Source organism: Podarcis pityusensis, assembly GCF_964106645.2.
Source record: "Podarcis pityusensis genome assembly, chromosome: 14".
In the NCBI taxonomy this organism is placed as follows: Eukaryota; Metazoa; Chordata; class Lepidosauria; order Squamata; family Lacertidae; genus Podarcis; species Podarcis pityusensis.
In genome coordinates, this window is record NC_138039.1 from 39,058,925 (window position 1) to 39,073,801 (window position 14,877).

Here is a 14,877-nt window from a genome sequence, read left to right on the forward strand (position 1 = left end):
TGTCTCAGTACCTAATGGTAGAGCTGCTCCTGCTCCTACCTGTTCTTAAAGAGCTACTTGAGAGTCTCTGCTGGTTGAGGCAGAACAACAAATCCTCTCTTGCAAGACAGTCAAGTTATTTTTTGCATCTGAGGCAGAAAATCTTACCGTCACCTCTTTCCATTCCTTGGCTGAAAAAAGGGAAACAACAAAAGTAAATTAAACCACTAAAATTGTGCTGTGGTTTCAGGACAGTCTAATAAGTTCCCTGAGGCAGCTGCCTCACTTTGCCTAATGGTAGGGCCAACATGGGGAGTTTTCTTATACAGAATCAGATCGCCTTGCTCAGTTTGTATGCACTGACCAGCTGCAGCTCTCCAGGGTTTCAGACAGGAGTCTTTTTCTAGCCCTGTCTGGAGCTGCTGGAAACTGCACCTGGGACCGTTTACATGCAAAACATGTGCTTTATCACTGAACTACAGCCCTTCCTCATCCCTTGACTGCTGCACCACTGCTGCACCAGTAATATCCCTTTGCTGCAGTAGTTCCACAGCCCAAGTGACTGAATGATCTAGTTGTGACAGAGAGATGTGACAGAATCACTTGCTTCGAATACAGGTTGATTAGAAGTAGGCAAGGCCAGAGGAGTGGATAATGCAGAGGAAGAAAGGGTAATCTTCTTCAATAAATGGGTGCCTTAGGGCCACAGAAACCATAAACTCTTTCTTTCTTTCTTTCTTTCTTTCTTTCTTTCTTTCTTTCTTTCTTTCTCGAATGTCTCCCTTCCTCTTGCTGCTGACACATAGCTTAGGAGTTACCGATTCAAATATGAGTAAATAAAATCCTATTATGACTCAGGAAGACTCAGGCTGCAGTTCACAAAGCCTAGTGAGTGGTTCTTGCTTTGGGATTTAGATAAGCAGATGTTACATCATGGTAGCGCATTGTGGGGTGCATTTAATCTAATAATTTAGCAATCCCCCCTTTTTGCAAAGAATGGCAACAACAACAAGGCCAACAACACCAGGCACGAATAAATGTCCCGGAAACAAAAGCTTTTTAAAAATTTATTTATTATAGAAGCAGCAACAGCACACAAAAATTAGACAGTTAAAACTTAAATGCCACTATTAAGAGGAGTGTGCATCATCAGGAGCATAGCAGCTCCAGGAACACCGCCCACATGTATGAAGAGATGAGGCATAGGGCCACCTCTCTCTGGCCATAGGAAAACTATGAGGACTGCACATAGACTGTACCTTTAAAATCACATTATTTTGCTCAAAGAACCCTGAGCACTGTAGTTTACCCCTCACAGAGTTACAGTTCCCATCAACCTTTAATAAACAATGGGACCCATAATTTTTTGAGGGGAGAAATGTGCCTCGGATGTACTTTAAAGGTATAGAGTGTATGCAGCCTGGGAAGTAACATTTAGACTGCAAATGTTTACACATTTACTTGGGAGTAAGTCCCATTGAAGTCGATGGAGTTAATTGTTGAGTTTTTGGGGGGAAACCTCCCCCTGACGCCAAGCATTTATCACAGACTAAAACTTACAGAGATGGAATTTACCAGTAATTCACACCCAGGTTGTGTACACAGCATACATTTAAAATGCATGCCTTCCCCAAAAGAGAGGGGGAAGGGTGCTGGGGAATGTACCTCTGTGAAGGGGAAGCTACAGTTCCCAGGCCTCTTTGGGGGAAGTCATGTACTTTAAATATATGTGTATGCACAGCCCAATAAGACACTCTTTTCTTAAGTTAGGGTTGGTTAAATATTGTAGATGTGAGCATAACGTACATCCATAGATTGCATCTTTGGCTAATCAATAGAGCTTCAGGACAGTTACTTTAAACTAAGGTGATATTCCTGTTGCATGCGCCCCCATTCTAATCATGTTTTGTGTGTGCTGGGTAGCTGGAGCCATCTTTCAGATTTTCCACAATGGCGACAATAGATCAGAACTGGAGTTGACTCCATCAGAGCTCTGCTGCTGCTCACTGCTATCACCAGAACCAAATATACCAGCTAGGGAAACCCACCAGAGGACATTTTGCCAAGGGAATATTCAGACCTGGAGCCAGGCTTGGATATTTTCAGATTATACCAAAGATTTGTCTAACCTATTTTGGGGTGGGGGGAGTCATGCAGTATTTTGGAAGTGATTTTAAAACAGATGGACAAAGCAACAGGAAGGATGCGCCAGGGACATGCCAGATGGACATGAACATATTTGAAGACTTGGGTGAAGGCTGGCCTCCTACCAGGAGGTAAAAATCAATGCAGCTTATCCTAAAGCAAATTTCAATTATTAATCTTAATGAATACATTGGTTTTTTTGCATGGGAAAAATACAATGTGGCCATATGAGGTGGCATCATGCTGTTTTCTTTGTACACTAAAGGCTGATTCAGTCAGGGAACATTGTGGCTTGTTTTTGTTCACGGTTGTATAAACTGATTTGGGGTGAAAAGCTGCATGCGAAATATATACAGTGTTATATGTGCAAGCCAGTTAAGTAGCAAGTAACATGGTGTGCCAGACTACAAATACTTAAAGTGTAGCATTCTAGTACTAGCCGAGTCTGATAAGGTTACCGCAACAATAATGAGGAAGGATATGCATGGGAAGCTCATTGACAAAACTCAGCAGGTAGCAGACCTTACTTAATTAATCACTTATTATTTTCAGCAAGCCATGTCATTTCAGCTAACTGTGCTTTGTATAAGCCCTGCAAATAAAGACTGGAAAACAGAGTCTGCTCTTGATTTCAAGTCTTCATTTCTCAAGGCTCATATAAACAGTGGCCAGTGGGAGGTGGGAGTTATGGTCCAACAACATGTGGAAAGCCATGGGTTCCCCATCCCTCATCTGGCAGCAGCTGTGAACCATGACAGCTAAATGGAGCCTACATTGAAGAGATAACAAAGTACTTGCCATGACCATTGAGGCATTGGCACTTACTGCAGATCCCCAAAGCCAAGCTACAATAGCCTTCCGGAATTGAGATGTCAGATGCCCATGAGCCTGAACCAAGGACTGCAAACCTAAGTCCAGCAAATATGGTAAGGTCCTTTCCCCCCGCTGTATTTCAAACTGAATTGGGACAGTGTTGTTCACATCAGAGAGGGAGCAGGGATGTCTTCACCAAATGTGAATGCCCTTTTTGGTTTCCCCACACCTGCAACACACACACACACACACACACACACACACACACACACACTGCTATTCATGAAGCTGCCATCTGTGCACAATGGTGGTCTCAAACATTTGCATTACAGTGGTACCTTGGTTTAAGAGCAGCTTAGTTTATGAACAACTTGGATTAAGAACGCTGCAAACCCGGAAGTAGGTGTTTTGGTTTGCGAACTTTGCCTTGGAATAAGAACATGTTCCGCTTCCTGTTGAGTGTGTTCCATTTGTAAATTGAGTCCCCCGCTGCTATGGGAAAGCATGCCTTGGTTTAAGAATGCTTTGGTTTAGGAATGGACTTCTGGAACGGATTAAGTTCATAAACCAAGGTACTACTGTACTCTGCATCTAGTTTTCTAGCTGGATTGAAGCTGATTTGAGGAAAGCACATCAAACAGCAGTATGTGTCAAAAAACAGCTGGATCAATATGGATTGTGGCTAACTCCACAGGAATGTGGCTTCAAAAACTAGCAGTGGTTGTAGAATAAGTAGTAATGTGAACGTCCCTTGAGTCTTCTGTTATTTGGGCTGATTATTCCTAGTTCCTTCCACCTTTTCTCATATGATTTGTTTTCTAAAAAATCAAAGGGAAGGATGTTGCCTTTTTGTCTTCTTGTGGACTTCCTAGAATCATATCTTTGGCCATTGTTAGAAAAAGGATAGTGGACTAGGTGCACTTTTGGCCTGATCTAGAAGAGCTCTTCTTATGTTAGTGGAAAGATACAGGAGCTGTCATATCTGAAAAATGGTAGCAGAAATTAATAAGAGAGCTCACTGTGACTTTCTAATTGTGTAAGGACACGTGATTCAAATAATTCATATCTTCACCGCCAAACTGAATGACAACCAAACCAGAGTTTTGCTTTGATGGGCTGCAGGTGCCAAAGAATGCCTTTTGATAAACTGACTATACTCATCATTTGCAAGCAGGGAATCAGAAGGATGTCTGGAATTTTACAATCACCTGCGCACACATGCCTCTTGAAAATTAAAGGTATTGTTTTGTGCTTCCCATCTCCTCAAGTGATGATTCTAACAGCTGTATTTTTCAGCTGAAGAGAAAAGACTAGATATAAAACTGAGTGTTGCGATATTAGTTTATTTACAAACTATGCAGGTTGAGCAAGCAAATAACCATACAGTTTTTAAAGCAGCATTAGTTTCCACTCCAGCAAAGCAACAGAATTACCATATTTTTTGCTCTATAAGACTCACTTTTTCCCTCCTAAAAAGTAAGGGGAAATGTGTGTGCGTCTTATGGAGCGAATGCAGGCTGTGCAGCTATCCCAGAAGCCAGAACAGCAAGAGGGATTGCTGCTTTCACTGCGCAGCGATCCCTCTTGCTGTTCTGGCTTCTGCGATTCAGAATATTTTTTCCCCCCTCCTCCAAAAACTAGGTGCGTCTTGTGGTCTGGTGCGTCTTATAGAGCGAAAAATACGGTAACTTGCAGTCCACACCAAGATTCCCCCTCGACGTCCACTGGCAAAACTCAGATAAAACACGTGTTAAGTTGTTCATAATATATTCTTAAATGACAATTTTTATGTGAAGAAATAAAGCAGCCGCAGCACCCCAGTTTGAGGTGCATCCACCAGCTACCAGTGATCCAATGCCATGAAGCAAGCTGTTAAACTGTATAAAAGTCTAAAGATGACCTCTTCACTTGATACAACATGGTGGTATTCCCATGAAGCATCATTTGACTTTTCAATCTATTGTAGATGGACAACATCACATGCAGGATGATGTCCATTGCAGATTTTTTTTTTTGGGGGGGGGAAGCAACTCTAATAATGACAATCTCTCCCTGGTTGCTTTGAAATATAGCCCAGTTTTTATTAGATAAGCTTGGATTATGAACTTCCCATGCCACAGAAGAGATGAATATTTTCAGCAGATGCCTGCCATTTCTTTAAGACACGGGGATTTGAGTTACAGATGGTGACAAGAGGCTGAGAATTCAAAACACCCGAACAACATACAAGTTGATATGTGAGAAAAATATTTTGGAGAACAAAATGATTCTGTGATTTAATTAGCCTGAAAATTATGCTGCTGTCCTCCAAAACTGCATAGTCTGCCCTGTTGTTTCACAATTTGTTGTCCTAGCTATGGTCCCTTTACAGTTCATAGACTTGTGGAACTGGAAGGCTGTGTGCTCTAAGGGCATAATCCACAACTCTGCTGTGCTACCCTCTTAACATCATCAAAGTTGGCCCATTACCATCAGTACATGTATGTGAGATTTAGAGCAAGGGGTGGGGAAATGTTTTCAGCTCCCACACACCAAAAGGGAGGGGAGGAATGAATTCACCTTTGTAGCACAGGCTGGGACGTGGGTGGCGCTGTGGGTTAAACCACAGAGCCTAGGACTTGCCGATCAGAAGGTCGGCAGTTCGAATCCCCACAATGGGGTGAGCTCCCGTTGCTCGGTCCCTGCTCCTGCCAACCTAGCAGTTCAAAAGCACGTCAAAGTGCAGGTAGATAAATAGGTGGGAAGGTAAACGGCGTTTCTGTGTGCTGCTCTGGTTCGCCAGAAGCGGCTTAGTCATGCTGGCCACATGACCCGGAAGCTGTACTCCGGCTCCCTCGGCCAATAAAGCGAGATGAGCGCTGCAACCCCAGAGTTGGCCACGACTCGGCCTAATGGTCAGGGGTCCCTTTACCTTTACCATAGGCTAGTTTCTATATACACCCCTCTCTAGCCTGCCTGCATCCAGGCAAGGAACAGTCAGAAATTAAGAGTTCAGGGACATAGTCCAGCCAGGCAAGAACAATAAGAGAGGGTGTGAAGCAAGACTCGCGATAGGGTGTGTCCTGAGAATGAGAGGGTGTAGCTTGGGGAGAGTCTGAAGGGCCATATAAGAGAGGCCTGGGAGCCGCATTTGGCCCCTGGGCCTAAGGTTTCCCATCCTTGCAGCTCCTAGATGGAAACCGTTACAAAACTAGTCTTGTAAGCCAAGTGGGGTAAGACTTCTCCAGGACCAAGGAAGGAAATGTTCATAAAATATATGGATTTCACACACCCCCTCCTTGTTTAGATTACAGATGACCCAGCTGGTATATTGTGGGCAGGCATGTCAGGTTAATTCACAGTTCTTAGATTATTAGGATTGCTATTTGGTTGTTGTGAAGAAATCTGGGTTCAGACAGAAAACTATTAATTGTGGCCAGAAAGACTGGTTAAAGCCCTTAATGGTTAGAGGCTAAGAATGCTAGGCTGATTCTTTAATCACATCCACACTGTATATTTAAAGGACTCTTAAACCACTTTTAACAGTCATGGATAATCCTGGGAATTGTAGTTTGTTACAGGGCACTGGGAACTGTAGCTGTATGAGATCAGCACCCTTAACAAACTACAGTTCTCAAACTTATTTGGGAGAAGACCAAGTGCATTAAAAATGCTTTAACCTTAGCTGGAATTTTACTTTATTCCACTCTTAAGTTGTATGATTTTGCTCTACCATACATTTATGCTGTGTGCTGTTATGCTTATTTGTTGCTTTTAATACTGCATTCATATGTTGTGTGAATGGTTTTATTCACAGTGCCTTTAAATCTTCTTGATTGAAGGTGTCAAATAAGTATGTGTGTCTGTGTGTGTGTGTGTGTGTACACACACACACACACACACACACACACACACACACACTATAATGCAATCTGAAGAAAAATCACTGACTCTGCAGTACCCTTTTTTGCAGTGCCCCTTTTCAACTTTTCCAGGACTGCTGTTTGGAAATCTGCCTTGAGGATCATGGCCTTTAAATCTCCTTCGAGCAGACTTAGTGGCTGGAGTTACAAGTGTTTAAAATCTATGGGGGTACATTAGACTGTTGAGGGTCTGACAATGCTTATGTGAGGAAAATCTGCTGAACTACATTCGTCTCATGTGTCAGAATGGCGCAGCTGCTTATCTTGGAAGGCTTTTCAGAATTTGCACTAGATATTTCAGAAAGCCTGTCTCAACGTTACAGCTAATGGCAACGCTTGAAACCTCTTAGCATGATGCATATGGAGGAGGGGGACGGCGGGGGATGTAATTCCATCTGAGGGCTCTGGTGACATTAAACGGCTTGAGCTTCACTTGAGTGGTCGGCGATATCGCTACCTAGATGGAATTTCACCCTCATTCTGCACAGTTGGCAGAAGATGCTATGTGGCGTGGGTGCTATACTTTGCTTTCTCGCTTTCTCTCTCTTTTTGCTGGCTTGGCAATATCCCTAATTCACACAGAACTTTTAACAAAGCTACCCTTAACTCATATTTATATATACATATATTTAAAAAAACCCCCCAGCTGACTGCAACTCTATGCACGCTTGCCTGGGAGCAGTGGTGGCTGGTGCCCTTTGGGATGGGTAGGGCAGAAGGCAGGAAGACCAACAGTAGGTGGCGACAGAGACAATTACAGGCAGGGCCAACTATAGGTTTGTACACATCTTCCTACCTGCTGAGTTTTGCAAGGGGCAACACTGAGACTAAGTAGAGGGGGGGGGGAGCTGATATCCAGGGCCACCCACTGGGCTGGTTGTAACTAAGAAGGCAGGCAGGTGGGGACTGGGTAAGGGTAGACAGAGGTTGGTGTGGCAGCATCTCCTATCCCCATTATTTGGTTAGAATTGTATGTGTATGTTTATTTCCCACATTTTTCTTCAAGGAGCTTAGGGTGGCACACATGGGTCTCCTCTTCCTCATTTAATGCCCGCAACAACCTGGTGAGGCAGCTTAGGCTGAGAGGCAGTGACTGGCCCAAGGTCACCCGGTGAGCTTCCTGGCCAAGTGGGGAGGCAAATTCTGACCTTCCTGGTCCTAGTTTGACACTCTAACCACTGCACCACACTTTTGTTGCCCCCCACCAAAAGTGATTTACCCTGCAAAAACAAAACATTAAAAACCAAGTGTGATGGTCTGCAGGGGATGCCTTGGGAAGAATGGCCTCTACATTAGCTATCCCTTTAAGAAAGCCCAATCCACCTTTACAGGAGCCAGGGCTACCTGCAACTCAGCCAGCCTAGCCAAGGGATGGCTACCTCTGCAAACTGTGCACTCGTTTGGTTGGCATAATAAAGATGTTGCCCTGCTTTTGGATTGTATCTTATGGGCCAACATGGCTACGGTTTTAGCGTTGTTTGGTTAAGAGACAATGTTGCAGTGTGATCTTTCGGGAAGATACAAGGGGTTAGGAGATGGTGTGGTAGCCAACTAGGTTTTACTCAGAGTAAATCCATTGAAATTACGGGACACGACTAATTTAAAAAAAGGTAAACCCCTGACAGTTAAGTCTAGTTGTGAACGACTCTGGGGTTGCGGCGCTCATCTCGTTTTACTGGCCAAGGGAGCCAACGTTTGTCAGCAGACAGTTTTTCCGGGTCATGTGGCCAGCATGACTAAGCCGCTTCTGGTGAAACCAGAGCAGCACACGGAAATGCCGTTTACCTTCCCGCCGGAGCGGTACCTATTTATCTACTTGCACTTTGACGTGCTTTCAAACTGCTAGGTTGGCAGGAGCTGGGACCGAGCAACGGGAGCTCACCCTGTCACGGGGATTCGAACTGCCGACCTTCTGATCGGCAAGCTCTAGGCTCAGTGGTTTAGACCACAGCGCCACCCACGTCCCCCTATGACTAACTTAGATCCGTTAATTTGAATTGGTCTACTCTGAGTTGGAACTTAGTTGGCTATGACCCAGTTTGCAAATTGCTGGCATCATGAGAAAGAAGTCTTTTCTTGTTCTTTCTTTTTTAAGTAGAAACACAAAGCAGGTTAAAATAACTTCTGTGTTCAAACTATTTTGGAAACAGAGGTTCCACAGAAGAAGTGTTCCTAAGTCACAAGATAAAAATGAAATGTTTATGCCTCCAAAACGTATTGGAAGAACCATATATAGCAATTACTGGATTGTTTATGAACGAGCCATTTATTATACTCAAACAGATGACATCAACTTTTAAACACGCGTCATAAAAATATGTGCTCGTCCTCTCACAGTCTTGCTTCAGAACATAGATGTAGAAATGCCTTGCTCACTAATACCCAACAGCAAGTCTTACACATATTCAAAATGTCTGTCCATGAATTTTTTCAGCCTAAGGGAGAATTCCCACATTCATATCCGAGCATCATCAGCCCTAATATTGTGAGTCATCTCAGATCCTTGCCATGTAACCTCAAAGGCCACATTTGCGCCATATATTTAAAGCACTCTTATACAACAGCAACCATGGCTTCCCCCAAAGAATTATGGGAACTGCGGTTTGTTAAGGGTGCCGGACAGAGAGAGACCACTTCTCCCCTCCCACAGCTATAATTCGCTGAGTAGTTTGACAATCAATCTCTCTTCATAGGGAACTTTGCGAATCGTAGTTCTGTGAATTGTAGCTCAAGTCCATTTCCAACACACATTCTAGATTCCAGAATGTCTGAAACTTAAATCTGGCAAGTTCTGGCAACTCCCGATTCAAGGCATCTTTGATGCAAGTGGTACCATCTTTTGGAAGTGAGTGAAGCTGCTCTGTAATATCCATTTTGCACCAACATGAAGTGATAATGAACCAGGGACCTTCTGTATGGAAAGCAGTCTCCCAAAGCAAGGGGGAAACAAAGAAAGGAAGAAAAGTGAGGGTGCTTAGAATTCCGGTGAAATTTGAAATTTTGCTTATTACTTTGTGATGTTTCAGTTGGTCCTAATAAAGCTTTTATGCTACTGTTTTCCAGTTTTCCCCACTATTGTACCAACACAGCTGCCTGCAATGTTTGTCAAATTGTAGTAATCCACATGCCAATTATTGTGTTCATATGATGGTTGTTACTTTGTTATCATAGTAAACGCAGCACAGTCCTGGTCCTTTTGAAAACTGCTCTTGTATGTTTGAATCCACAATTCAGGAGTTAGAGAATGAATTTATAACTTGTTGGCCCACCCTTTGGCATACTTCAAATTAGAAACTTTTCCTGAGAGGATTAAAGACAGGTACTTCGCCTTGAGACACACATGTGGAAGGTGGTTAATAAATAACAAGAGAAATTAATGTCCTTTCCAAGGCACCCAATGTGAATGCTTTTTTGTACAGTTTCCAAAATGGCAGTAAAGCATGTTATGTTTATTCAAACACTCAATGGAAATACAATATTTTAAAAACACCTCCCCCCCATAAAAAACCCAGCTTCACAGGATAAAATTTACATTTGCTAGTTTAAAATCAGCCCGAGAAAACCTTTTCTGATAAATCTTTGTTTATATATATATACCTGTGAATATTTGTTTGCTCTCAGAACTGAGCTCACACCAAAACCCCATTTCCTCCAGGTTTCAGCTCAAACCAAGTTTTGTAGCAGTCTTTGTCAACCGGGTGCCCTCCAGATGTGTGCCAGCCTTAGCACATTCTTCTTTATTAATTGCATTCATATAGCACCTTCCTTCCAAGTAGCTCCGGCTGGCCTACGCTGTTCCTTTCCCCCCTTCCCAACTTATCCTCACAACAACAATCTTGCGAGGAAGGTCAGGCGGAGAGAAAGTGTGCTGTGCGCGCAAGGTCATGCTGTGAACTTGATGGGAGATCAGACATTTCTGAGCCTGGCGCTTTCCAGCGCTGGGTGCAGCACTCGGCATCCTTTTGTTTCCGAAGTAGCGCAGTCCGATCCTATGCCCGTTGCCTCGCAAGTTAAAACCCCACCGCGCTCAGGGGATGTCACTCCGTCCGCAGAGCCTGGCGGGGGCGAGGTCCGGGGAATCGCTCCGGCGCCCAGGATCGCGCGCGGGGGAGCCCCTGCGCGGTGGCAGCCGCCGCTTTGATTGGACGCGTCGCGCGCCGTCCCGCCCCTCGCCCTCGGGAGAAACTGCGGCAGCGGCCGCGTGTGCGACTCGCTCCCCCCCCCCCCCGCCAGTGAGCGAGTGGGAGGCGGCAGCGGGCGCGCAAAAGCAGGTGGAACTCGGAGCCGCGGCTCCAAAGCGCCGACTTCCGAAGCAGGAGAGGACAGCGCAGCGCGCCCGGCTCCAGGCTCGCCAGCCCTGCCGCTCGTCGCGCAACGCAGCGGGCTGCCCTCGCTGCCCTCCCCGCCTGCGAGAGGCGCTTATGTAAAAGGACCAGAGGCAATTAAAGAGCAGGGCGGGCAGCTCCGAGGACGCCGAAGAGGTTGGGTGCCGCCGCCAAGCCAGAGGCTGCTTTGCGCGCGCCGCCGCCGCCGCCGCCGCCGCCGCCACAGCTCGGAAGCTCCTCGCGAGGGAGCTGAGGAGAAAGCTCTCCCCGGGGCGGCCGTATGTGCGAAGTCGGGACGCGCCCTCCGCTCCCCGCCGGCGACCGAGGCGGCGGAGAGACTCCCCCGGCCAGCGCGCTGTCGCCGCCGGGCTGCGTGGCCGGCGACAAGTGCCGAGAGATGGGGTGAGTCCGGGCGCCAGCGACGGAGTGTGGGGGGCGACACTTTCCCGCCTCGAAACTCGCGCCTTTTTGGAGGGCGCGCGCGGGGGGGTTTGCTCCTTGTGAGGAAGGGGCCTGGGGGGGGGGGGCGCCTCGCGGAGGAGGCGCTCGAACTTCGGCGCGGCTCTCCGGCTCCGCCTGGCCACTTCCTCTCGGCGCGCCCTGGGCTCCTTTCCCTTTCAGATAGGAGTCCTGCTGGCTGCGCTCGACGGGATCGAGCCGTGCAGAGCCCCTGTCCACCCTTCCCACTATGCGAGACTTAAGCCTCCTGGAAAACAGTGGGGGTTACTTCTGTGTAAATAGGTCCAGGTTCTGGCTTGAATGCTTCTAGATCTCCTGCGCCTTTCGCAGAGGATGTCCAGCCTTGGTCCCTGTAGGATTTTCTGCCTGGCTGCCGTGTCAGAAGTAAAAGTCTCATCGACTTCAGCAGGGCTTGCATCCAGGGGGGTGTGCTTTAAGATCGCCACTTAGCTTTGAGAGGGCTAAAAAGGAAGCCGGCGCCTTGCTTAAAAGGGGAGGGATGGAAGGGTCGTGTGACTCAAGAGCTGGACTATATTTAAATAAAAAATAATCTCAGATTCAGATCATCTGGTTGTGTCAGGGTCAAGCCAAGCAGGGGCTGACTGTCAGCCTTAGGCTGATCTTGGCTGTTCATAAGAGCAATATTTTGAAAGTTATTGAAATCTGCTAGGCATTCTGCAGTGATAGAAATCTAGAGACAAGCCCTGCCCGCAGGGTTGCGAACAGGAAGGGAACAGGTCCAGACAGTACATTGACTTGGCAAGACTGGTGCAGGTGGCAGCTTTACAACCCTGCCCCTCAATTGTTACCTCATTTTTGCAACATATTTCCCACACCTTCCAATCTAATACTACAACACTAAAGGTGAAATATTATACTCGCTTACCTTCAGGTAAAGCCTGTTTCACTCATTGAGTCCATGTGCTCTAAGGCGCCAATTCTTTGCACGTATACCTGGAATAAATTTCGCTGAATGCAGTTGGAGTTACTTCTGAATAAACCTGCATGGAATTGGGTTATGGGGACAGGAACTGGCAGGTATGGTCAGGAATGGCTCCCAAAAAGCTGCACTGTGCAATCCAGGAGATGCACCTCCCAGAATCTCTGGCACCATTGCAAAGATGCTGCTGAAAGTGTGCAACGGTGTGTCAGCCAAGGAATGCAATTCCAGACATCATGAAGAAGGGCCATAGTTCAGTGGCAGACTATGTGTTTTGCATGCAGAAGATCCCAGGTTCAGTCCCTGGTATCTCCAGGGAGGGCGCAGAATGTCTTCTGCCTCAGTTTCTGGAGAGCTGTTGCCAGTCAATATAGACCAGTAAGTACTCTTCAACTTTTTCAGCCTCAGGACCCACCTTTAATCAAACATGGATTTGGGTACCCATTTCTTAAACTTTCCCCTCCCCATATATTTGCTGCTGTGATGCACCTTGAATCAGACTGTGACCTAGTAGTGGTTCCCAGCCCACCAGTTGTAGACCAGTGGTGTAGCCTATGGGTAGGCAAACTAAGGCCCGTGGGCCAGATCTGGCCCAATCTCCTCCTAAATTCGGCCCGTGGGCGGTCCAGGAATCAGCGTGTTTTTATATGAGTATAATGTGTCCTTTTATTTAAAATGCATCTCTGGGTTATTTGTGGGGCATAGGAATTCGTTCATTCTTTTTTTCAAAATATAGTCAGGCCCCCCACAAGGTCTGAGGGACAGTGGACCGGCCCCCTGCTGGAAACGTTTGCTGACCCCTGGTGTAGCCAGTACCAAGCTAGATGGGTCTGACTGGTAAAAGGCATCTGATTGCACGCTAGTGTTCTCCATGATGTGGCAAAGAGTCCCAAGGGCTCTCATATTGCATGCTGCTTCATGTCTGCCCCTAAAAATAAAAATATTGCTGTCCAAAGCAAGTGCTTGAGATGTTTCTCTAGGGTAAAGTGTAGCTTGCATATGAGTTTTACAAAAGTTAGGCGCTCACAAAACACTTCTTTCAGTCTGCTTGTAATCACACAGCTGTTGGGATTGTATGGATGGCTTGGAGGCTGAGTGGAACACCCTTCCCATTTTACAGATTTCCTGCTGGTTACCAGGATGTGACTTTTGCTCACTATGGGCAGCCAGGAGAGTTGCCTTTTGCAAGTTCTATAGTGTGCATACTGTTTTGTTGGGATGTGTGTACTTGATGCAATTTGACTGGCAACTTTCAACATCTGTTTTGATTGCCACCAGTCTGACTTGCACTCTGATCATTTACCTGCAACTCTCATTTACCTGCAAATGAGCACCGCGGACTTCCATTGAGTTTTCCTTCAAGTGAGCATGCTGAGGATGAATACTTTACATGGTCACATTTTCGCTTGTTGCATTCCAGAACTGGGGAGTGAGATGTATTGTGACTGGGGCAATAAGACAAACAGCAGTCAAGCTTTTGCCCCTCCCCTCCCAAATCTGAACATGTGCCATTTGGGTTATAGGTCAGGTCACCAACTCCTCAACAAGCTGCTGTAGTTGTGCCTTTAAAAGAAGACTTTGGCAATTGAAGCTTTCTAAGGCACAAACATTTGCCATGTTCAGACTTCCTTGAAAGTGGGTGTAATCCGCTGCTGGAGGATACAGGCTGTGTGTTTCTCTGCACAAATGTATTATTAAGGCATGGGGGTGAGGCTGGGCCAGTGTAGATTGTACTGGTTTAAGAACTACAGAACAGGTTAGATCGCCCGCTAATGAGTGTTGACCAAGTCGCTGTTAAAGCATAGCTGCAGGGGCTGGTTCAGGAGTTGGCCACCATAACAGTGATCTGCCCAGAACTACCCAGTGAGTTATTTATATTACTGTACGGTAAATAATTTGTGGCTTGCAGACCATGTGATGGGAGGGAGATGCCTGGTTTAAGGCATACAGCATAGTACAATATCCCCAACAGGTAGAGTTACCAGTGTGTTTACTGGCTCTGGATTCTGCACCTTTGACTGCTCCCTGACACTTGTTAATGCTTATCTGCCTGTCGTGAAAAGTTTTACTGCTGGATTTCTGCAGACTTAGCAGCTTCTAAAGGTATAGGAAGTCCCAAGAGGTTGCCTTGGTACGTTTACAACCCCAAGTGCTTTTTTGGGGAGATGCGCTTTTCAGGTGAATATTGGCAATAGTGAATTTAGGCCAGTAAAACCACTTTCCCTGGGCACAGCCTGGATAGGAACTGGCACCAAAATTCCTGAAACGTGCAGTAACAGCGGCAAGAATATTATTGGCCCAAAAGTGGAAACAG

General features: G+C 46.1%; 2 protein-coding genes across 3 annotated transcripts in view; both read left to right on the forward strand.

Moving 5' to 3' along the window:
• BNC1 (basonuclin zinc finger protein 1) overlaps positions 1-14,877 on the forward strand; it is a 309,802-nt gene that overhangs the window by 234,986 nt on the left and 59,939 nt on the right. The gene's annotated exons all lie outside the window — the stretch shown is intronic.
• Positions 11,396-14,877, forward strand: part of HOMER2 (homer scaffold protein 2) — an 86,098-nt gene continuing 82,616 nt past the window's right edge. Inside the window, exon 1 of the mRNA XM_080980502.1 lies at positions 11,396-11,566. Within this exon, the coding sequence (XP_080836628.1) occupies positions 11,445-11,566 (122 nt within the window). The 5' untranslated portion in view covers positions 11,396-11,444. The remainder of the gene's footprint in view (positions 11,567-14,877) is intronic.